Here is a 23,682-nt window from a genome sequence, read left to right as displayed (position 1 = left end):
GTACGAGAGCTGTTACCGTTTCCGATCTCTTTCCAGGTAATGTAGCCGATCGCCGATCATTTTCTCAAGATTTAAAACAAAGCAAAGCTCTTAGCTTGGATCTGAGGTGGAGGATCGCACCGCATTTGATTTCTTCATTCGTCATCTCTGCATCTCAGTGGTGGTTGCAAATACTCCGTTGGGTGAGTTTCTAGGAGAAGTGAAGGAAGAAACCCTTCATATTGAAATTCTTATGTATTTACTGAGAACCTTTGCAATGCAAGACTGTTGAGTATAGCAGTTTCAGCGTCATGTTGTTCATGAAGGCTCACTGATTCAGTGCATGTGGTGTGGAATCAACTAGATGGTGGCGTAACACAGATTTTGAGGTGTCAGAGTCTATCAATGAGCTGATTTTATGTACCAAATTTAGTAACTACCTACTTATGATTTCATATCATATCTAGCTGATTATAGTCAGTAAAACAGTACACCAGTAGACATTTGAAGCAGGAATGGTTACAAAAACAGCACAGTTCCTAAATGTAATGGATGTGGGTTATGCAGTGCTACTTTTTAAGGATTTTTGGTGAAGTTTGCTGGCTAAGCTTGTCTAGTATCATCTTTGGGTGCCCACAATGAAGGCCTCTTTTCAACAATATAGGAATTTAATGGCATTCATAAAAAGTGTGATGGTTATGCTATGTCACCACCTTCAGCCCTAGTGCAGGACTGAACAAGACACTGTGTTTTATGGGAAAGTCAGTGGTGTCAAGCAGTGGCCAACCAGCTATTTTGCTTTATAGCAGGCTGCAGGTATGTACATACTCTGAAATTATGTAACATGTAGTGCAAGTATGAGGGCTGGATGAAAACTCCTACATATTCCCATTGGTTCCTTATGGCTGGAGTTGGCTTCCCCATGTACAATTTCATGGAAATGTCACCTTACTCAGTTATTTGGCAAGTGCAACTAAGGAGTTCCTTGTTTATTGTTTGTTTGTTTATTGAATAATCACCAACGGGCTTGCACCCAATGACAGGTGAAGTCGGACAGTAAAATTCTAAAAACATAAAAGAACACACGACACTGACACACCAGACACCCTGACACTCACATGCACGTAAATCCTACCATTCAGAGGAGCTATGTGCATAGCGCACCACCCTATTTCTGAAACCAGCTGTACCCTCCGTCCATATATCAACATCTGCGTTGCTCCGCAGGAATGCGTTGCATCGGCTGGGAGCACGACTAAAAATGCCATTTTTGACAGTGTTTGTCCTGCCAAAAGGAACTAAAAAGACATTGGTGTTCCGAAACGATCTAGCGGGCACTAAAATAGGCATATGTTCTAAGAGAAAGGGCGAGTTGATGACATGCTGATGGACATTCCGAATAAATAAAATGTCATGCTGTGCACGACGAGCCGCTAGAGTCCCTACTTTGAAAGCACGTAAGAGATCATTATATTCCAGTGAGGCGTCCGCCACGCGACAACGACTACTCAGCCACATCAAGAACTTGTGCTGAACGCGTTCGATCCTTTTTAGATGGGTATCAGCCGCTCCATTCCAAACAATGCTACAATATTCTGAAATTGATCGCACGTTGGCATTAAAAGAGCACATCACAGCCGCAGTATCACATTCTTGTAACGAGCGGCCACGCTTCCCTGTCTGAAAGGTTCTCGTTAGCAGTCCCAGAGCCCTATTGGCCTTTCGCACTGTTGCGTCGACATGATTGGCGAAAGTAAGTTTTTCGTCCAACAGCACACCTAAGTCTCGCATAACAGACACTCTCTCTAGCACCGTTCCTCCAATAGTAAACTCTCCAACAATAGGGTTACGACGCAACGAGAGAGTCAAGACTTTACATTTCGCAGCGTTCAGGCTGAGACCCCATCTTGTTGACCATCTGCATAGGCTGTCCAACTGATGTTGGAGTTGGTCAACATCTTGTGTTTTATCAATCCTGCAGTACATTTTGACATCATCCGCAAACATCAATGAGTTTGTCTCCAGGGTGAGCGGCAGATCGTTAATAAAGCAAATGAACAGCAACGGCGACAAAATTCCGCCTTCAGGAGTGCCCGACCTCACATCAGTCCATCCCGAGCATTTGCCCTTCACAACTACCCGCTGTCTCCTGCCAGACAGATACGACTTGAACCAGGGGAGAGCTTTATCAGAAACATGGGATGAGTTTTTGAGCTTGTGAAGAAGGAATATATGATTAACACTTTGGAAAGCCGAACTGTAATCAGTGTAAATCACATCGGTCTGGGATCCAGCGGATATGTTGCTCCAGGCTTCATGCAACATCGTACACAGGTTGGAGGCACATGATCTTCCTGGCATGAAACCGTGCTGCCTATCAGAGATGACAGGTAAAACATGATCGCGCATGGTATTAAAAACAACACGTTCTAAAACCTTGCTAAAAATGGGCATCAGTGACACTGAGCGATAGTTTGACGGTAAACTTCTCGAGCCTTTCTTGTGTATGGGGACAATATTCGCACGCTTCCAGAGGTCAGGAACGATACCTTGATCAAAAGACATATTACAGAGCTTTGTGATAGGCACAGCGAGTTCACCAGCACACTCCCTGATAATGCGCCCACTGATGTCAGGGCCACATGCCTTATGCCGATCAACATTATTGAGTATTTCTCGGACACTTTCCATCGACACATGGAACGAGCACAATGGGTCCAGGTGGTAGTCAGGGGCAGGCGGCGGCTCATGGTCAACTGCATCACAGAACTTTGCAGCAAAAGCTCGATTCAAAAGCTCAGCCTTGTCTCTGTCGTCTATGATCTTCTTGCCTGTTTGCTGGATGGGGGCTGTATTGCCTGATTTCATCTCTCAGGCTGCTGCAGCATAAGTCATGCACTTACTGTGAAATGATGCTTGACAGCAACAACCAGCAGTGACAATAGCTGGTCAAATGAACTAGCATGCCAATATCATTGCAAAATAGATTAGCATGACAAAAGCATGAGGTCAGATATTGTTTACTCAATTAGCTGGGTTCATATTTACATGGACAAAATGGTGAAATAGCCATAATGCATATAACCACATAAGTAGGTATATGTGAAAGTGGGTAATCACATTTACCCAACCAAACACAATCTTTCAACCAGAATCAATGGATAATTGAACACACGTTGACATATTCCTTTGCATTATTGCTCTTATTCAAAGGCTTTGATCAATTGGAGCAGGTATCACAAATGTACCAGAGGAAGCTACCAAGGACGAGGACAATATTGTGTGAGATCGACCCTGTCCTGGAGGTGATATCATTTTAAGCATAAAAAGGCTTAATGTCAGGAATAACATAGCAAAAAACAAACAAAAATACAGCCTTATCCCGCCTAAGTGAATAATCCCTACCATTACCTAATCTTTTTCTGATTTATGAACAATGAGTTCTTACAAAATTGAAGGTTGAAGGAGGAAAATAAGACAGCCAATGGGACTTATGATCTCAATGCCATGTAATATTATCATGGCTGCACTCTGAAACACAAATCATTATCATAATGAATGTAATTTCAGTCCGAATTAACATGTTGTGGCGATGGGCCCTGCGGCTGTGGACGAGTCTGAGACAGTGCTCAGCGCTGGGACGTCATGCAGCGGAGCTGGCGGGGTCACAGGTCCGCGTCTGCCTGCCTCCAGAGCGCCGCCGCTGTCGCCGCCGCCGCCGCCGCGCGCGCGCGCCGCCGGCTGACCGCTGCTCGTCTGTTGTAGGTGGCGCTCGGGTCACCATGGCCACGGGCAACCCTCGCAACAAGGTGGCCCTGGCGCCGGGCCGATCGCTCATGGACTGGATCCGGCTCACCAACAGCGGTGTCGACCTGACGGGCGTGGGCGGCCGGCGGCGAGAGGTCACCAAGGACGAGCTGGCGCGCCACAGCCGTCCCGGCGACCTGTGGATGGCGCTGCGCGGCCAGGTGTATAACGTGACCCGCTACGTGGAGTACCACCCGGGCGGCGCCGACGAACTGATGCGCGCCGCCGGCGCCGACGGCACCGAGCTCTTCGACTCGGTGCACCGCTGGGTCAACTACGAGGGCATGCTCAGCAAGTGTCTGGTGGGCAAGTACGTCGGCGAACAGTCGTTGGCCAAGTCGCTGATCCGCAAGGCGCTGGGTGTGGGCGGCGGCGGCGGCGGCGGCAGTAGCGGCAACTCGCTGGCGCCTCCCCCCGGCCCGGCCTCGCTGCGTCCGCCGGCGCCGGCACCCGCGCGGCCCCCGCCGCGGCCGGCGGCCGGGCCCGACTTCGACTGGTTCCAGAGCCCCCAGCAGCTGCACCTCATCACCTACTGCCGGCAGCCGGGGCTGACCGCTGACGACGTGAGCGTGCGACTGACGGGCCGCCGGCTGCTGTGCCGCGTCTACCTGCGCGACTCGGTGTTCACGCTGCACTGGGAGCTGCCGGAGGACGTCAGTCCGGACTCTCAGACCTCCGTGTCGCCGGCCGGGAAGGTGGAGATTGTGCTGGAGAAGCGGCGCGCCGCCCAGTGGGCCAGCACGGGCCGCGTGCTGGCCGGACACCGCACCAGCACGCCGCTGGCCCAGTTCTGCCCCGAGTTCGTGTCGTTCGTGCTGGTCGAGCGGCGGCCGGTGAGCCACGACACGCGCCTGCTGCTGCTGCAGCCGCCGGCCGGCTGCTCGCTGCGGGTGCCGCTCGGTTTCCACGTGTTCGTGCGGCGGACGGTGTGCGGCGCGCAGCTGGAGCGGCCCTACACGCCCGTGCCGGAGAGCGTGGGCGAGGTGGCGTCGGCGGCGGCCGAGCGTCAGCTCTGTCTGATGGTGAAGGTGTACCCGGACGGCGTGCTGACGCCCCAGCTGGACGCGCTGCGGCTGGGACAGACGCTGGAGGTCAGTGAGCCGGTGGGCACGTTCCGCCGCCGGCCCCAGGACGTGGCCGAGCTGGTGGCGCTGGCGGCCGGCACCGGGCTGACGCCGATGGTGGGGCTGGTGCGCGCCGTGCTCGACCAGTCTGCGGAGGCGCCCGTCCGACTGGTGACGTTTGTCCGCCGGCAGCGCGACCTGCTGTGGCCCGACCAGTGGGCGGCGCTGGCCGAGCGCCAGGCGCGCTTCAGCGTACTGCACGTGCTCTCGGAGGAGGAGGCGGAGAGCGCGTGGAGCGGCCGGCGCGGCCGGGTGTCGGCGCCGCTGCTGGAGGAGGTGATACCGGAGCCGGCGCGGCCCGGACTGCTGGTGGCCGTCTGCGGACCCACGGCCTTCTCGGCCGCCTGCAGTCGGCTTCTGGCAGAGCTCGGGGTGCCCGGCCAACAGGTCCACGTGTTTGATGGCTAGGCACTAGGCAGAGCTGCAGCCGTGAAGGGAATCTTGCGATTCATGATATTGGCCCGGGCGCTGAAACAACGTAGATGTCAGACTGAGTTTAACCCGCGCCCGGCTGGGGGTCCTGGATTTCCACGCCCTGCTGGGGGGGGGGGGGGTGTCTGAACACCCCCCTTCTAACTCGGCTCCTGGGCCACGTAGCGATACGCGGAAGGCGGCGTTCGAAAGAGCGTCAAAAATAATGACGAAATCACTTCGGTCAATTTTTTGGTCAGGTCAAAGGTCAGGTCACCAGAGGTCATTGAAGGCAAAATTTCGCCGATTTCCAGGTCGAATGTCGACAATTTCCAAGATGCCAACGCATAACTCGGGAACCAATAGAGCTACAGCGCTGCGGAAAAGCGCATTCGATAGCCCTATTAACGCCCTTTCTGAGTAATTCTCTCAGATTTGACCTAACGTCAACGGTTTTGCCTGCAGGGGGCAAAAACTGCAAAAATAGCCGATTTTTTCGGAAAAAGTTTTTCTGCACTAACTTTTGACCCAAGCCTTGCACGAGCTTACTTTTACCGGCATCGTGTTCCTCTCGTCAAGACGCATCGAATGAACTATAACTTGACCTTGAAAGGTCAACTTGAAAATTTGACCTCAGGTCAAGGTCATGACCTGACCGGAAAGGGTCATGTTGCATATCAGTCGATCCGTATCGTCGAGCTGAACACATCTAATGTGTTTTCATCGCTCTAGCATGCCTCTATCAAAAGTTATTTGCGAAAGTTAGATACCATTCGTGACCTAAGATGACCTCAGGGCATAAACAAAGGTCACGGACACCATTTTCATGTTCAGTGTGTCTAAACCACTTGTAATTCAGTGTTTGGGAGTGTTTATAATGTCTTTCGTCCAAAAGAGGCGCATTTCAATTTTCTCCCATTGACTTATAATAGGGAGGTCGCAAAATTGACCTGACCTTAGGTCATCGATATCAAAATTCTGACATATGCATTTTGTACGTGCTATTGCTCTTAGCAATCGCTGAAAGTTTTAAAGCGATCGGTCACTCGGTGTAGCTATGACAGACATTGAAACTTTTTATGAGGTGAGGTCACTTCAAGTGACCTGGTGACCTGACCTTGAATGACCTTGGTCTGAAATTTTCACAACATGTGTAGAATTGATGTATGATAAGGTGTACCAAAAACGGCGGCGCGGAGCGCCGCCGTTTTTGAGATATTCGCGAAAAACCACAAGGGGGGGGGGGTGTTCAAACACCCCCCCCCCCCCCCAGCAGGGCGCGGGTTAAGTTGGCGTTGCTGCCAGATGGTTCCAGCGTTTCAGCGAGTTTGCTTTGCCTTTGGCAAGACCAAGCTATTGAGAAATATTCAGCATTAATAAGTCTTCAGCATAAATGTGACATGACGTTTTTAAACCTAACATTTTAGACCGTGATTTGGCCAGTGTCACGTTTCGTAGTTCCTTTTTACAGTGCTGGGCCGATGCTGCCTTAGTATTTTTTCACTAGGGATGCTATCAGATAGGAGTGAGATCGCGCCCACGGTCGCCGCGCTGTACGCGATATTTTATGTGCGACGTGTGTCCAGTCTTGCTGCTGGCCTGCCACTGAACCAATTCACAATGTGGGACGGATGATGTGATTCATGAAGATACCCGATAGGTGTATGTATGACGCTGATATGAGAGCGCGCACAAACTCACGTAGTCTTAGTCAAAGCTCCATAACTATCGGATCACAAACGGATGGTTCTGGTTGTACCCTTGAGATTGACAGATGTCTCATTGAGATTCTCCTAGAGGTGTTTTGACGAGCGGTTAACGCAAATGACCCGAAACTCCATAAGTTAATAGAACAATCAGGCAACCGCATAAGTGAATGACGGGACGTGCAGATCTTTTGTGGCTCTGGTAAACGGTTCCGACGATTGGATTGTTTAGTGCCGTTAGCGTTGGTGGTGACCGGCAGAGTAGCCGACCTCGGTGCTGTTTAGCGTTGGTGTTTGTTGTTGTTGTACACTGGAGACTGCCTCAGCCGGTCGCCGGTCGCCGCTCTGGCAGTGTTTATCCGTTGTCGTCTGTGGTCTAATGTCGCTGAATATCGTTAGTTCGGCGCTAGCCCTTCGTCCTCACGGTATCTGGGTCGTCATAGAACATTGTCAAAATACCTCTGCGACTATTCTCATTAAGTTATCGTGGTGTCCGTTTGTCCGTGGCTGTTGCAATGGCATGATATCTTGCTACTCTGTGTAGCAACAACAAACAGTTGTGTTCCATTTATAAACACAGTCTCCCACCGCACGTTTCCTAGGACAGAGCTGACACCCCACCTATCACGCTCGCAATAGACGTCGCTCTGCGCTCCGTTAGGCCTGCCGCTCGTATCGGCATTTCGCTGGGTTTTTTGTCGCCCTGTTGCGGCGCTGAGCGGCATGCTCGACCCACTCAGGAGCCTGCCTTGTCAGCGGGCGGGCCGTCGTCCGTGTGCCGGCGGCGCTCCCGCCCCCGCACCCGCCCCCGCTCCCGCTCCCGCTCCGTGTCGTGTCGGGGTGACCGCGGTGACCCGTACGTGTGCGGGCGAGGGTGCCGCCGCGGGTAGACTGTCCGGCCAGTGGTGCGTCGTGTGGTAATAAATGACGTGACGGCAGTTGCAGCATATCGTCTCGTTTGTCACACTATTCTGCAGACATAACTATTCGTGCCTTGACGCTAAGGTCCAGCTCTCTGAGCTAAACAGCTGAGCAGTGGTTTGGGCTGCACCTCCACTGGTGATTCGTAGGTACTAATGGTTCATCGGCAGCTAACATGGTTTCTCACAGCTATCGTGACTCCCAGTCGGTCGCAGGGTTCATGACAGTCTGTCAACACTGACACTGACACACCGCAAAACGGACCAGGCTCAGAGCACCCACGCTCTCCGCTATCCATGAGTTCTGGCCTAGAACGTTATCCCTGTCTAAGAGGGTAACTGTTCGACCCGTGACGCTTTGTCCAAGATGCCTTGTTTGACTGGCCAAATTGTGCCCGTTCTCCACACTCCATCCTCTGATGGGGTCTGGTCTGGTCTGGTCTGACTGGTCAGGCTGGTCTGTGCCACTGGTCTGGCCTGGCTGACCGGGTCGCTGTTGGGCAGGGTCGGGTCGGGTCTGTCAGTGGTTGCGTCCGCCGTACGGACGGCGATGGGCGCTGATCACCGTCTCCGAGCTCACTGCGCTATTTATTGATCCCCGCCGGGGTAATAACCACGGCTGAGCAGGTGACACGAGCCACCCCGGCTCCACGAGGGTCCAATATCGACGGCGGACGACCCGCCGCCCCCCGCCCGGGGGCCGGCCGACAGCGGCCCCGAGCGAGCTGCCACGGAGCTGCGGCGATCAGTCCGGTCCGCTGGCAGTGCGCAGCGAACGGCCCATTACGGGTGCTCTTTTTTAGGATTCCTGCTGCATGGGTAACAGATATAGACATGCTGTCGGAATGATGATGCTTCGTAGGGTGGATTTGGAGAGGATATTGTCATGATGCCGAGCCTCAGTAACTGACGATAGTTTTTTTTTTTACATTGTGAAAATATCCGCAGATCAATGAGTCTAGCATGGTTGTGTGGAACACTGCGTGACTGCAGGAGCCATCAGACTGGAAACCTTTTCCACTTGCTCACTGGGAGTGCGACTGCGCCTGGATCGCGCAACGTGACTGGCTGGTGAAGTAATTTTGTTCGCTCAAAAGGATTGAATGATATGGCACAAATGTATGGTTTATTAGGTGATAGAGAACTGTGACTAGACACCTGAGACCCCTTCCCGATGATTAACTAAGATATTTAATGAGCAGGGCTAGCTTAGACTGAGTGACGTAATGGTCAAATATCCATGAGAATCAGTCTGATTTCTGGCAAATAGAGAACTTTCCATGTTGGATACCGTTGGTGCTAACTGCTAAGGAGTTTCCCGTAAGATTGGTATCGGTGTTCAATCTACATCTGATGCTGAGCGCTGCTTATCCTGTGACGTGATCTTGTACCGATCAGATTCTATGTCACCCATTTCCCCACTGACAGGCACTAGGCAGTCACGCCCTGCCCTCGTCCCGCTCTGACGGCCCCTGGCGCTGTTGGCAGGCCCGCCGAGATGCTGACCGGCTGCTGCGCGCTCCTGCTGCGCCGGGCGGCGGCCGTGCCGCGGGTGCCTCCGGTGCCGGCCGGCGCCCTCCGGCTGGTGGCCGCCGTCCCGCCGCCGCCGCCGCCGCCTCTGACCCTGCTGCTGTGCCGCTCCGGGCACCGGCTGGCCGTACCGCCGGGCGTCCCCGCGGCGCCCTGCTGTGGACCGCTCTCCTCACCGTCCACCTGCGGCCCGGCGGCCCCTTCACCGGGCCGCTGCGTCCGTCAGTCGGCCCGGCTGTCCACCGCCGTCCGGACGGCAGCCTGCCCGGCCTTCCAGTGGAGGAGTCTCAGCGACCAGCGCTCCCGGGAACACCGAGACGAGCCGGCCCGGGAACACAGAGACGAGCCGGCCCGGGAACACAGCGACCAGCCGCCGCGCAGCATGGTGGAAGACGTGCGGCGCACCGGGCAGCAGATGCGCTCCACGGTCCGGCGCATGGTCTCGGTACGTAGTTACCGCGGGCGGGGCGCTGGCAGGCTGCCTGGAAGGCCCAGCGCCCTCCTTTGCGTATATTGGCTGACACCGATGAGCTGACACGCCATAAGGCAGGAGACTCCCTCTGATGCTCCTTTGGTGTTCATACTTCATGTCATGTTTTTTATTAGGTCATGGAGTTGGAGTTTTAGTAATTGGTCTTTTTAATATCCACGTTCTTGTGTACAGTAAGCAGTTCCCTGCGAGGAGTTTGGTGGACGCCCATTCTGAGGGTTCGTGGTTCATCCCCGACTCCGGGAGTGGCGTGGAACATTTCCCTTCTGAGAGTTATTCCTCGTCCTGTGACCTGCAGCGCTCGCCCGCTGCACTAAATGGCTGAATGGCGTCAAATAGGGGCCGAGCACTCCATGTATAGAGCGGTCCAATTACATTAGGAGGAGGCAGCGACCCAGCGTGGCCAAACCAGCTAGCGTTGCGCTATTCAACACTCTTCGACACGTTTCTGGGGCCACAGACACAGTGCTGAGCAGTGGGATGACTTATATGGTCCCTGGCTTAAGTGACGGTTGCGTTTCGGAGCTCTAATTAAACAGCTTGTTTCTTTTGTTTTGTTGACAAACCCTCAATCGCAAAAATGATTTCACTGGCTACTGCTAGGCTGATTCCTGAAAAAAAAACGACATGAGTGATATAATTATCGGTTTTACGTTGAAATATTCCATTCTTGTGTATATGTCGGTTCCACAGGCAAGGTTATATGCACACGTGCTGATGGCGTGTCTGTGGTATGTGTGTGTTTCAGCATGAGAACATTTACACGGTGCCGAACGCGCTGTGCGTGACGCGGATCGCGCTGACGCCCGCCATCGGGTGGCTGGTGGCGGCCGAGGCCTACGAGCCGGCGCTGGCCTGCTTCATCGTGGCAGGGGTGACCGACCTGCTGGACGGCTGGATCGCGCGCACATTCCCCGGACAGGTGGGTGGACACTGGACAGGTGGACGGGGAGTGGGTGGACAGGTGGACGGGACGTGGGTGGACATGGATGGACAGGTGGACGGGGCGTGGGTGGGCAGGTGGACAGGTGGACGGGGCGTGGGTGGGAAGATGGGGAGGCCAGAGGTCAAAACAAGTGGGTTAGTGGCTGCCACCGGTTTTCAGGAATAAGAGTTGCTGACTCGTTTTGCATTATTGTGTCGTTTTCGTTTGTTTCTTCACTTTGTTATTGATATATCAACTTGACAATTGTGTATATCATGTACCCCATAGGAATAGCCATAAAATATTGGCTTCGCATTCTGTCCGGTATTTGTCTTTGCATGAGCTCGATTCTCGCCGTCAATTTACCACCATCGCACCGCTGTAATCTTCTCTCCCCACCGTCACCTCGGCGGCCAGTCTGATTGTGACATTATACAGGGTGTCCGGAAATTATTTTCCCCTGGCTCATTGAGCTAAATCCTACCATGCGCTTTAACCCGCGAGTTGCTGGGGGGGGGGGGGCGTTAAACGCCCCCACTTTTTTCGCCGGGCCATAGCATAAAAACGGCGCGCCGCAGGCGCGCCAAAATTTGGGCACCTGTAGGAAATCGATTGAAGTTTATTGTGACAAAGTTTCAAGAAATCGGTCGGAAAATTTTTGATATAGAGGTTTTAGTGACGTCATGATTTCTGAGTTTTCGACCAAAAACGGCACATGTTCAAAAAATCATATAAAATCACAGAATAGACATACAGACATGCCGTAAACTCCGTTAGACTGCCAATACCATGAACAATCAAATGGCTATCTTCGATTATTGATTATCGTTCCGCATTTTCCAAAATCTTGAACTGAATCTTGGCAATTTCTCGTGACTACTTCAAGACCATGATACATGTATTTCTTCAGTTGAACTTTTTTAGCCAAACACGTACACATATGATAAAATGAATGCCACCATCGTGTTCTACGCCCCAAATTAGGCCCGGGCAGCGTACGCCCCAAATTACCCATAAAACATGTGTCACAGACTGCGAATATCAGTTTTGATTTTCGGGGATATGTGCCTGCCCAGTTGACCTGACCTTGACCCTGACCTATGCTTGACTGACCCCTACATGGAGCTGACACTCTTGTAGGCCTTATATGATGGATTGAGCACCGTTTTGACAGAGTTTATGACGAGAGGCGTCCGTTGCGAAGTCCTGAAGTCCATGCTACTGAAAGCCCGATTTCAGGTGTTTGACCTGACCTTGACCCGACCTGTGACCTCAAAATTCAACTTTAAAGTACTCATCTGAAGCGTCTCGTCGCGTTCTTTCGTTTGCCGCCTCGTGCGTTCCGCTGCGCCTATTGGTTCTCGAGTAATCGGCTGGGGGCGTTTAACGCCCCCCCCCCCCCCAGCAAACGGTGGGTGGCGAAATACCCCAGCAACTGCCGGGTTAAGAACTGTTAAAAAATTTGCTAAGACCGTGCCTCAGGCTATCCACAGCTGTCCGTTAGACAGATGACATAACCCGGTCACCTGACTTTGACACTTGCGAGGCGCCAGGGGGCAGTGTTTGGCAGGCGTAACTCGCACCTGAACGTGGTGTCTACTATGACGAAAGAAACTCTTCGACAAAGCGTCATCGTGCTGAAGTTGTGGTGAAAACTGGAATGAAGTAGGAAGTCAAGTTGAATCCTCTGCCCTAATCTCAATCGAAAACCTATGGGAAGTCATGAAGGAGGAGCTCAGCAAGATTGAACAAGCTCCCACAGAAAACGGACTGTAGAGGAACCTGTGAAAGGTGTGGCTGAACATCAGCGCGGATACTCTGGACATCTTGATCTATGCAATGCCAAAGCGGATGAGGGAATGGGTGGGACAGGGCAGGGGATAAATCGGTAAATAAACAATGACCCGGGGCTCTTTTTTATTGATTATGGCGGCGATTTGATGGAGGGACAAATAATTTCCGGACACCCTGTAACGCTCTCCGTGTATGTATATTGCGATGCTATTGGTGGCAGAGTGACACCCTCCGTGACAATGTGACGCTCTCCGTGACAGTGTGACGCTCTCCGTGACAGTGTGACGCTCTCCGGACTCCCATGAGATACTGGGTGCCTCTGTGACATATTCCCTGCCCCTGTGACACACTCTGTGTCCCTGTGACGCACCCCCTGCCCCTGTGACACACTCTGTGTCCCTGTGACGCACCCCCTGCCCCTGTGACACACTCTGTGTCCCTGTGACACACCCCCTACCCCTGTGACACATCCCCTGCCCCTGTGACACACTCTGTGTCCCTGTGACACACTCTGTGTCCCTGTGACACACTCTGTGTCCCTGTGGCACACCCCCTGCCCCTGTGACACCCCCCCTGCCCCTGTGACACATCCCCTGCCCCTGTGACACACTCTGTGTCCCTGTGACGCCCGCCGCCCTGTCGGCAGTCGTCGCTGCTGGGCAGCTTCCTGGACCCGCTGGCCGACAAGCTGCTGGTGGCCACGCTGTTCCTGTCGCTGACCTACACGGGTCTGATCCCGCTCGGACTGACGGTGCTGACGGTGGCGCGCGACCTGGGACTGATCGTCGCCGCCGCCTGGGTGCGGCACCGCTCCGTCCCGCCGCCGGTACGTGCGGGGGGGGGGGGGCTCCGCGGACCCTGGGACCCCCTGTGGGCAGGATTACTTTTAAAGGGGGAAGAGGGAATTTCCCCCTTCCGAAATTTCCGCTCCCCTTTCAAATTGTGTGAGAATGGCTAGGGAGGGAAGGGGAAATTTCCCCCTTTCAAAATTATTTTTGAGCCCATTTTCAATTAATTCGCTATTCAGATTCTAGAGTCATCGTTATTCAGATTCTAGTCATCATCAACGTTGCTGGCGCTAAGATATTATCAATGAGTATGGGCAGTGGCACCGCCCGGGCAGAACTTAAAATATCCGGAACTCCAGATTTGACCCGATACTGATTGGATGGTCGGTGGGACCGTCTCTTGTGTTGTCTTTTCGCACTCACTCAGGGGCGGATCCAGCAAAACCCCAAGGGGAGGGTCATGAATCGAAATGGTGCCCCTTGCTGTACCCAAAAGTAAAAACTCAACGGATTTCGGGCTTCTGCCACTTAATTTTGGTGATGCCCTAATTTCAGTTTTTTGGGGGGGGGCTGTGGTGCCCCTGCTAGGCCGCAGGTGCCCCTGGCAGGTTCGTGGTGCCGCTGGAGGGAACGTGGTGCCTCTGACAAGCCTGAAGTGCCCCTGACAGGCCCGTGGTGCCCCTGACCGGCCCGTGGTGCCCCTGACAGGCCCATGGTGCCTATGCGAGGCCGGTAGTGCCCCTGCGAGGCCGGTGGTGCCCCTGGCAGACCTGTGGGGCTCTTGTTAGGCCGATGGTGCTCCTGACACGACTGTGGTGCCCCTGACAAGCCTGAAATGCCCCTGACAGGCCCGTGGTTCCCCTACAGGCCCAAAGTGGCCCTCCGAGGCCGGTGGTGCCCCTGACAGGCCTCTGGTGCCCCTGGCAGACCGGTGGTGCTCTTGCTAGACCGATGGTGCTCCTGACAGACCTGTGGTGCCTCTGCCTGACAAGCCTATGGGCCCCTGACAGGCCCGTGGTGCCCCTGCTAGGCCTGTGGTGCCCCTGGGCCCAGACAGGACTGTGGTGCCTCTGACAAGCCTGAAGCGTCCCTGACAGGGCCGTCTGCAAACTGCGTGGTAGGTATTCTTTTTCGGACAAAACTGAGAATAACGCGAATACTATGCTATCGGTCACTCAGAAATCGTAAAAGCAAGATGCGCGAGACTCCGTACCCTAGATTGGCATTATCATCGTATTCATTTTCCATCCAGTTTGGCAACAAAACCGAAAAGTGTATATTTGCCCCCAAAACAAACTTTTGCATTTTGTTGCCACACATGGCGTATACATTGTTTAGTGATAGACCCAATCGAAGGAGTGGAGCGTGGCGCATCTATTTGCAGTCAGTTCCGACCGAATGATAACATAGCTTTTGAGTTATTACCAGTTTTGTCGAAAAAAGAATACCTACCACGCAGTCTGCTGAGGGCTGTACATGGTGGCCCTGACAGGCCCAAGGTGCCCCTACGAGGCTGGTGGTGCCCCTACTAGGCCTCTGGTGCCCCTGACAGGACAGACCTGTGGTGCCCCTGACAAGCCTGAAGGGACCCTGACAGGCCCTTGGTGCCCCTGCGAGGCCGGTGGTGCCCCTGTCAGACCTGTGGTGCTCTTGCTAGGCCTATGGTGCTCCTGACAGGCCTGTGGTACCCCTGACAGGACCGTGGTGCCCCTGGCAGACCTTTGGTGCCCCAGGGCTCCAGGGGGGGAGGGGGGGTCGTGACCCATGTGACCGACCCTCCCCCTTGGATCCGCCACTGCACTCACTGGCATATCGGTACAGGCGTCAGCGCAGAAACCGAGGGGACGAGCGTCATGACCTCCCCGAATCTCATTCCCCCTCTCAACTTTTCCTGTAAAAGTAACCCTGCCTGTGGGACCCTGGGACCCATACCACCGCCGGTACGTGGGGGCTCTGCGGACCCAGGGACCCCTGTGGGATCCTGGGATACTCGCCGACACCGCTCCGTCCCGCCGCCGGTACGTGTTCGGTGAGACCCTGGGGTCAGAGTACGTGTGAAGTCTGGTACATGTGTGCGTGACTAAAAACCTGTCTATACAGGTCGAATCTCTCTCTGGGGGACTCCGGGACACCCGGCCAGTATGTGTGACCTCCCAGAGACCTGATCATCCAAAGACCACTCTCCCAGTACGTGCGAGCTCCGCCTCCAACAGTGTCCGACCTCTGAGGGACTCCTTCACAGTATCTAGGAAACACCCCCGCCCGGTAGCTTACTGCAAACGCTTAGCAGATCTGAGTGATTCCGAGGCACATAATAACACGATGTCACGGATACAGAGCAGCGGGTATTTCCGCATTTCGGGATTGGGTGACTCCAGGAGTCTGAGTGACTGATAACTGGGTCCTGTTTCTTTGGTACGGTTGGGATGCTCTATGAAAAGGATGCTATGGAGCGTGATAAATGCACCCATTGGCCATTTAATTAGGCATTTGCCCTGTTGGATTCATCTGTGAACTATTCTCTGATTTGTTAAAGTAGCAATAGCTGCCTCGCCGCAGTAAGGTGAGGAATGAGGACCACGCCGCCCAGACTCGCTCGCCCCGGGCCGCGGGCTGCTGTCGGCATCGGTAGTCGAGGTGCTGGGTGGTCTCCGTTCGCTCACAGTAGTCAGTTAACACGGAACTTTCGGAAGCATGTTCAATGTTGATTATAATTTATAGGATGCTCAACAAGCCTTTCTCCACTATGTTCCTTGGCACAATCATGTCATGACACATCTCTGAAATGTCCTTTATTATGATGATGATGATGATGTCCTTTAATGAGGAAACGTTACGTTTGATAAGATAATGCTAGCTAAACCCCATCAAAGGCCATCCGTTAGGCAGCCCTGGCCCCTGTTGGCTGTTCTTATCCTCGGCACTGCGGCCGCGGCCGTACCAGTTTCTGTGTCTCGCCGCCAGGGTGCCCAGCCGTCCCTGAAGGTGGCAGCACACTGGCCGGCCATCGCATGAAATGGAAGCCGTGAGGCCTGAGCTTGATTTCATGATGAGGGAAAAGTCTTATTTCTCTTTTATATTGCTTGTGTTGTGCAGACGTGTGACATCAAGAGAGGCTTTAGAGGGACTTCGTTTCTTTTTCGAAAGTTTTTTTTTAACTCCATCGTTTGACCCTTCATTGCGTTTTGTTTAAGCCGAATGTTTTGTTTTTCAGCTTTGAGCGTGGTACGCTCCTTCAGGTTTTTTAATTTAGTTGCATTTTACTTCGAAGACTTTTATTGGCTGCTCCAATGAAACGATGGCCAGGCCCTTTTTCATACTTATGGGACGATACATGAGAAACGTTTATGCTCGAAGTTTTTTTCTTCACCTTATGCAGTGATGAAGATAGTGTCCGTGACATAGCATACCTAAGTTGAAAGATAATTATCAGGTTGGTTGGAAGGGTGACCCGATCCGCCGGGTACCCTTCTACCCATCCCCGGCTGGCGGCGACCCTGCCGCTGCCCCTGCCGGTCAGTCGCCGGCCCTCCTCCCCGACCCGGTGGTCCCGTGTAGCGGCACGCCGGATCAATAGCCTGACGGCTAGCGGCACCAACTGAGTTCGGGACACATTTTCGTGACTGTCCAGTGTCCGTGACACTAATTGTCAAGCATTCGTTACTGTTTGCTGCCTGTAACTGTGTAGTGTTGTCCGTAAACATCTTATAATGATGACTGTCTATTGTCCGGGACTATCTAGTGACCTTGTTGTGTCCGCGGCTGTCCACTGTCCGTGAGTCCGTGATCCGCTGCAGACCACTCCGTGTCCGCCGGCGACTGGAATCGCCGCCATCGACCCGCCGGTCGGCCGGAGTCGCGCGGCCGTATCGACCTGTCTGCACTTCTCACTGACCCGGAGCGCTCCAACATCGCCCCCCCCCCGCGCGGACCGGCGATCCGTGTGAGGTCGTCCTACAGTGGCGGTATTTCTGACCGTCTGACTGAGGTCTCTGACCCTGACATCTGACCCTCTAGCCTTGACATCTGACCGTGTCCGGGCCTTTCACCCTCCAACCGCGACATCTGACCGACTGATGGTGTCATACCCGTCTGACCGTCTGGCCGGGCTTCTGACCGTCTAACCGTGACATTTTACCCGTCTGACCGGGGCCTCTGATCCTCTAACCGCGACATCTGACCGTCTGATGGTGACACACCGGTCTGACCGTCTGACACGGTCGTCCTCAGGTGACGCTGTCGCGCTACTTTGACCCGACGTTCGCCACCGCCCAGCTGGAGCCCACGTTCATCAGCAAGGTGAACACGTTCCTACAGATCACACTGGTGGCCTCGACGCTGGCCGCTCCCGTGCTGGGCTTCGTGGACCACACGGCTCTCAGAGTGCTCTGGTGAGGAGGGGTAGTGGGCCGGCGAGGGGTCTGCTCTGGTGAGGAGGGGTAGTGGGGTGGCGAGAGGTCTGCTCTGGTGAGGAGGGGTTACTGGGGTGGCGAGGGGTCTGCTCTGGTGAGGAGGGGTAGTGGGGTGGCGAGGGGTCTGCTCTGGTGAGGAGGGGTAGTGGGGTGGCGAGGGGTCTGTCCTGGTGAGGAGGGGTAGTGGGGTGGCGAGGGGTCTGTCCTGGTGAGGAGGGGTAGTGGGGTGGCGAGGGGTCTGCTCTGGTGAGGAGGGGTTACTGGGGCGGCGAGGGGTCTGCTCTGGTGAGGAGGGGTAGTGGGGTGGCGAGGGGTCTGCTCTGGTGAGGAGGGGTAGTGGGGTGGCGAGGGGTCTGTCCTGGTGAGGAGGGGTAGTGGGGTGGCGAGGGGTCTGCTCTGGTGAGGAGGGGTTACTGGGGCGGCGAGGGGTCTGTCCTGGTGAGGAGGGGTTACTGGGGTGGCGAGGGGTCTGCTCTGGTGAGGAGGGGTTACTGGGGTGGCGAGGGGTCTGTCCTGGTGAGGAGGGGTTACTGGGGTGGCGAGGGGTCTGCTGTGGTGAGGAGGGGTTACTGGGGTGGCGAGGGGTCTGTCCTGGTGAGGAGGGGTTACTGGGGTGGCGAGGGGTCTGCTCTGGTGAGGAGGGGTTACTGGGGTGGCGAGGGGTCTGTCCTGGTGAGGAGGGGTTACTGGGGTGGCGAGGGGTCTGCTGTGGTGAGGAGGGGTTACTGGGGTGGCGAGGGGTCTGTCCTGGTGAGGAGGGGTTACTGGGGTGGCGAGGGGTCTGCTGTGGTGAGGAGGGGTTACTGGGGTGGCGAGGGGTCTGCTGTGGTGAGGAGGGGTTACTGGGGTGGCGAGGGGTCTGCTCTGGTGAGGAGGGGTTACTGGGGTGGCGAGGGGTCTGCTCTGGTGAGGAGGGGTTACTGGGGCGGCGAGGGGTCTGCTCTGGTGGGAAGGTTACTGGGGTGGCGAGGGGTCTGTCCTGGTGAGGAGGGGTAGTGGGGTGGCGAGGGGTCTGTCCTGGTGAGGAGGGGTAGTGGGGTGGCGAGGGGTCTGTCCTGGTGAGGAGGGGTAGTGGGGTGGCGAGGGGTCTGCCCTGGTGAGGAAGGGTAGTGGGGCGGCGAGGGGTCTGCTCTGGCAGCACGGCGATACGGAAGCAGGGAGAGAAAATTCGAACTAGGTAGTGGCGAGAGGGTCGATTCTGTGATTAAAGTCGGTGTCTAGTAGGGGTTAAGTGCCCCATGTTGTTAAGAGATAGAGGGTCCTTTGTTCTCTGGCGCAGGCGCGGATCCTGGGGGCTCTGGGGTCCGAAGCCCCAGCCTATCGAAAAAATGCCGCCCGGCCTTTGTAGATGGCGGAGGAGGGCGTCATTTTTTCGATAGACGGTGGAGCGCATTTTACGGGAATGAGCATTTCTTTAAGTTCATTTCATAATAATCTGTGGTAGTAACTGTCTGATTCTATATTCAACCCTCAGATTATGTTGCTCCTCTCCCTGAAGTCAGAGTGCCGCCCTCAAGTAGAGGTGCCGCCCCCGTAGTGAAGTGAATGCCGCCCCCGTAGGCGGGAAATGTGCCGCCCCTGTGCTGACTGCCACTACCCTATGGAAATCCTGGATCCGCCCCTGCCCTGGCGAGAGGGTGTGCTGCTCTGAAGAGACATGTGCTCTGGTTGAGATGGTTCGGTCATACTTGTTCTGGTGCGAGAATGTGATTCACTATGAGAGAGTCTGGTGTTCTGGTGAGAGTTCTATACTCTGGTGAGAAGACCCAGTTCTGCTGGGTCTGATGTGACGACCACGTTCTCCGGTGGGAGGGTTTGTGCTGTGGTGCCCGGTCTCGGCCGTCCGTGGCGACTGGCGACCGGCGTGCAGCCGCGCCCCGTATCAGCGCGTCCCCCGGACATCCCTCCCTCCCTCCCCTTCCTGTGTGGTCGGTCGCGCCGGGACGGAGCCGTAATCTCCGCAGGCGCCACCACATCGCCTCCCGGTTTCCGCTGCAGTCAGCACTGACTGTACTTCGAGTCACATGCTGAACGTGTTATCGGTCATGTTTTGAAATACGTCGCTCAGTTGGATCATGTTTTGAAATACGCTTTGCTGTAGTGGTCTGTAGTCGGACCTGGAACAATAATAATTAGAAAAATCAAAGTATTGCGTTCCAAAATACGTTGACGACTTGTGTATGTAGTGTGTACTGATACCTATGGTGTTTTGTGTCCGTCCGACAGGGTCTGACTGTCGCATGGTTGTCACAGACCTGCTCATGTCTGACTGACATCTGTCTGTCACGGGCCAACTGTCGTCTGTCTGTCACGGATCGTCTGATTGACATCTGTCTGTCATCTGTCTGTCACGGACCGCCTGACTGTCACATGTCCGTCACGGATCACCTGGCTGGCATCTGTGTGTCATGGACCGTCTGTCATTTATCTGTCACGAGCTGTCTGTCGTCCAGCTGTCACGGACCGTCTGTCTGTCAGATCTGTCACGGGTCGTCTGACCGTCCCGTGACCGTCGTCCGACAGGTGTGTGACAGCTGGCACCACTGTCACCTCGGGAATGGTATACGCCCTGCTACAGAGCTCCACCTACCGACTGCTGGATAAAGAGGACGCCAAACGGCCGCGCTGACGGCAAATCCAGCGGCAAACGGCCGCGCTGACGGCAACTACAGACGGCAAACGGCCGCCCTGACGGCAAATCCAGCGGCAAACGGCCGCCCTGACGGCAACTACAGACGGCAAACGGCCGCCCTGACGGCAGCTGCTGCGGCGAGGGACCGAGGGTTGAGTCAGCCGACGGCGGGGCGGACGGGACGTGATCTATATACTCTGGACGGGACACCCCCGACTCCACTGTAAACGGGATCGAAACCGACTGAGCAGGACTTAGCGAACTGACATTCTGGGGGGCTGGCTTATTGACGCGGCGGAGACTGATCCTGGCCGACAGACAGACTGATAGACTGACAGACCGGCTGATAACCTGGTGGACTGACACAGTGACAGTCTGTCGAATTGACAATGTGACAGTCTGTCGAACTGACAATGTGAGTCTGGTGAACAGACTGACTGACAGATAGGTAGTCTGGCAGATTGATACTGACAGTGACAGACGACTGACGGTCTGGCGAAGTGACGCCGACAGCCTGGCAGTCCGGTCCAACCGCCAATCCTCCCCAGTTGACGCTCGCCGTCAGACAAGGACATAAAGAGTCGGATCACACCGCCGGAAACCCCCTCACAGCCCGGCTGCCGGCGTCGTGACTCGCCCGGCTCCAGGCACATGACTCATGGTCATGATGTGCATTCACCCGGTACTGGGGACTGCCGTGCACGGCCCGGCGCGGTGTTCATTATGCATTATGCAGACGGCCGTGTCGTACAGCTGGGGCATTCCACGATAGATCGTACCACTTTTTTCCAATTTGACACCCTCATCTCTCGGATTTTAACGATAATTGGTCTGAGGGGTAATCAGGGGCTCTGAATCCTCCTGTAACAATTTCTGGCTTATCAGATGAGTGGTTTTTGAGTTATAGTGTATAACATGTTTTGGATCTTGCGTTGCAGCCCCAAGTTTGGCGGGCTGTAACTCTAAGACGGATAATCCAAATGCCAAACGCTATACGGCATTGAACTTGCATTGAAACGAAGAATAATATGCATTTTTAAAGTTTTTGAAATTTATATTATTTTTGATATATAACACCTCGAGTTTCCTTTCATTTGCATTTTTATGCCTTTGGGACCAAATTTTTTTGAATTTTTATTTACTTAAAAACATTTTTGGATCATTTTTAAGTAGTATGCAAAAAATTAGGAAGGTGTTCTTTCTATAAATGTACTTATTTTGCGTCACTGTAATGGTCTCGAATTGTGATATCGGAAGAGAGCCTACAAATGGTGTGGTAAAGCTGCCTAGTGACATCACTGGTTACTGAAAGTTCAATTGAAGTCATTTTTGCCTCACTTTTGCATTGTTGACCTTGCGTGACGTCATTCGTACGTCACTAGGGTCATAAGAGTTTTTCGTCAATAACTCTCGATCAAATTGAGCTAGAGAGACGGGAAAGCTACCAATGGACTCGGAAAGACGTTGCGAATCGAATGATGTGCAATATGATCTCATTCACCCAGCTTCGTGGCCTGACCGGACTGTTAACCATCTCTGTGGCGGCGCTGTTTGTCCAGCGCCGCGCTGGTTGGCTTTGCCGCGGACTCGGGGCGGTCACGTGATGCCCGGCGGCTGGCTGCCGGCTGGGCCGCCCGGTCGGGGAGCGGAGCCAAATACACGGCAGTGTGCTGACCCGAGGTCAGCGACTTAAGCTGACCTCACCAGAACAAACAGTATACCATTGGACGCGCCGGAGCTAGGCAAACACAAAGATGCTAAAATCGCGGCTCTGCGACCATTTGTTGCGAAGTTATCTATCAAAAACCGGACCCGTAATTTGGGTCACTTGAAATGACCTCAGGGGTCACCAATGAACCCGAGACCTTAAAATGTGATATCATTCAATGCATCTTGTAACGGCGCACATGCTCGTTTTTTTCGCAAGGTTCTAGCTCCATTAGAGGCGAAACGGCGAGCTGGGGTCGTACCGAACCCCCGGAAACCCATTTGGTATACATTTAAATGAGGAACTTACAGAAAGAACACCTTTCCAATTTTATGCATGTCGATTTTAAAGGACCTGAGGTTTATTTTGAAGAAATAAAAATGGCAAAAATTTTGGTCCCAAGGGCCATTATAGACAATTTAAAAAAAAAACTACGACTTTTTTCAATATGTAAAGCTTTTCTTTCCAATATCAAAAATACTGTATTAATCTTTGATTCATCGTTAGTTCAAGGCTGTTTACCGTTTGTTGCTTGCTTAGCTCGTTTTTGAGTTATAGCTCATCAAACTCACCCTTACAATCTGAAGTTTAGAAAATATTATGCAATGTAACTCAAAAAGTTTTCATCTGAGAAGTCTGATATTTTGGCAGGTGTTTTTGGAGCCTATGATTACCCCTTGTACCAATTTTCATTCAAATCTGAGAGATGAGGATGACGGGCCTGGTACGATCTATCGTGGAATGCCCCAGCTGCCCGGCGGCTGTGCAAGGGAGCCCGCCGGCCGGCCGGACGCTGACTGCGGCATGTGTTCGGCGTGATGGCGACCAGCTGCCGCCCGGGGACCGCCTGGGGACCGCCTGGGGTGCCAGCCGGGAGTCGGCCCTGGCTCAGCGCCGCGGGTTAGAGCCGCCGGCGCCCGAACCCACTACCAGCGTGCCCAAACAGTCCAGCTGTAACGGGTGCATGGCACGTAGCCTATATGCAAGTACGAGCGTTTTGGACGCATATTTTCCGCGGCATCGATGTTGTGTGCAATCACCTATTCTGTACCACGAGCTTGCTGTTTGGATCGAGAGGGACGGCACCTCCGCGAATCCCCGGGCCCCGCTAAGTCGTTTTTCTCCTAATGGGGAGCCAAGTCCACTCAAATCACAGTGAAGTTGAATAATTGAGAGTGCCATGGGGCTAATAGTGCAACTGTGATTTTTACGCATTGTGCCGATTGGAAATAAACATTTTATGTCAATGGATTCATGTTCCATACAAGCGACTCATGAGGGGAGATGGATCCACACATCAGAGCCTCGCAACGGACGGTTGTATTACCGCGGCACGCCATTTATCCCGGACCTGCCGGACCCGGCCCAGTCCTGGCGCCGGCCCTGCCGAGCTGGCGCCGCCTCTGCAGCACGTCATGGCTGGTGCCACTCCTGCCCCCCCCCCCCCGTCCCGTCC

General features: G+C 54.2%; 2 protein-coding genes across 2 annotated transcripts; both read left to right on the top strand.

Moving 5' to 3' along the window:
• Positions 1-17: 17 nt before the first annotated feature.
• LOC122372520 (probable cardiolipin synthase (CMP-forming)) lies at positions 18-23,471 on the top strand. Its single transcript, XM_043349769.1, has 6 exons — positions 18-182; positions 9,436-9,922; positions 10,716-10,889; positions 13,333-13,512; positions 17,705-17,865; positions 20,410-23,471. The coding sequence occupies exons 2-6, from the start codon at positions 9,446-9,448 to the stop codon at positions 20,513-20,515; spliced, it is 1,098 nt and encodes a 365-aa protein (XP_043205704.1). The 5' UTR covers positions 18-182; positions 9,436-9,445; the 3' UTR covers positions 20,516-23,471.
• LOC122372930 (cytochrome b5 reductase 4-like) lies at positions 3,762-5,318 on the top strand. The gene is made up of 4 exons (XM_043350616.1): positions 3,762-3,947; positions 4,032-4,148; positions 4,290-5,164; positions 5,261-5,318. The coding sequence occupies exons 1-4, from the start codon at positions 3,762-3,764 to the stop codon at positions 5,316-5,318; spliced, it is 1,236 nt and encodes a 411-aa protein (XP_043206551.1).
• Positions 23,472-23,682: the final 211 nt, after the last annotated feature.

Source organism: Amphibalanus amphitrite, unplaced genomic scaffold (genome assembly GCF_019059575.1).
Source record: "Amphibalanus amphitrite isolate SeventyFive unplaced genomic scaffold, NRLGWU_Aamphi_draft 000037F_arrow, whole genome shotgun sequence".
NCBI classification, from domain to species: domain Eukaryota; kingdom Metazoa; phylum Arthropoda; class Thecostraca; order Balanomorpha; family Balanidae; genus Amphibalanus; species Amphibalanus amphitrite.
Note: the sequence above shows the minus strand (reverse complement) of the source record. Positions and strands in the feature narration are given on the sequence as shown.

Coding starts and splice junctions, on each gene's coding strand:
- LOC122372930 (XM_043350616.1), top strand. CDS start 3,762: ATGGCCACGGGCAACCCTCGCAACAAGGTGGCCCTGGCGCCGGGCCGA. Junction 4,149..4,289: donor TGATCCGCAAGGCGCTGGGT/GTGGGCGGCGGC, acceptor GACTGGTTCCAG/AGCCCCCAGCAGCTGCACCT. Junction 5,165..5,260: donor AGCGGCCGGCGCGGCCGGGT/GTCGGCGCCGCT, acceptor GGCCGCCTGCAG/TCGGCTTCTGGCAGAGCTCG.
- LOC122372520 (XM_043349769.1), top strand. CDS start 9,446: ATGCTGACCGGCTGCTGCGCGCTCCTGCTGCGCCGGGCGGCGGCCGTG. Junction 9,923..10,715: donor CGGTCCGGCGCATGGTCTCG/GTACGTAGTTAC, acceptor TGTGTGTTTCAG/CATGAGAACATTTACACGGT. Junction 17,866..20,409: donor ACGGCTCTCAGAGTGCTCTG/GTGAGGAGGGGT, acceptor GTCGTCCGACAG/GTGTGTGACAGCTGGCACCA.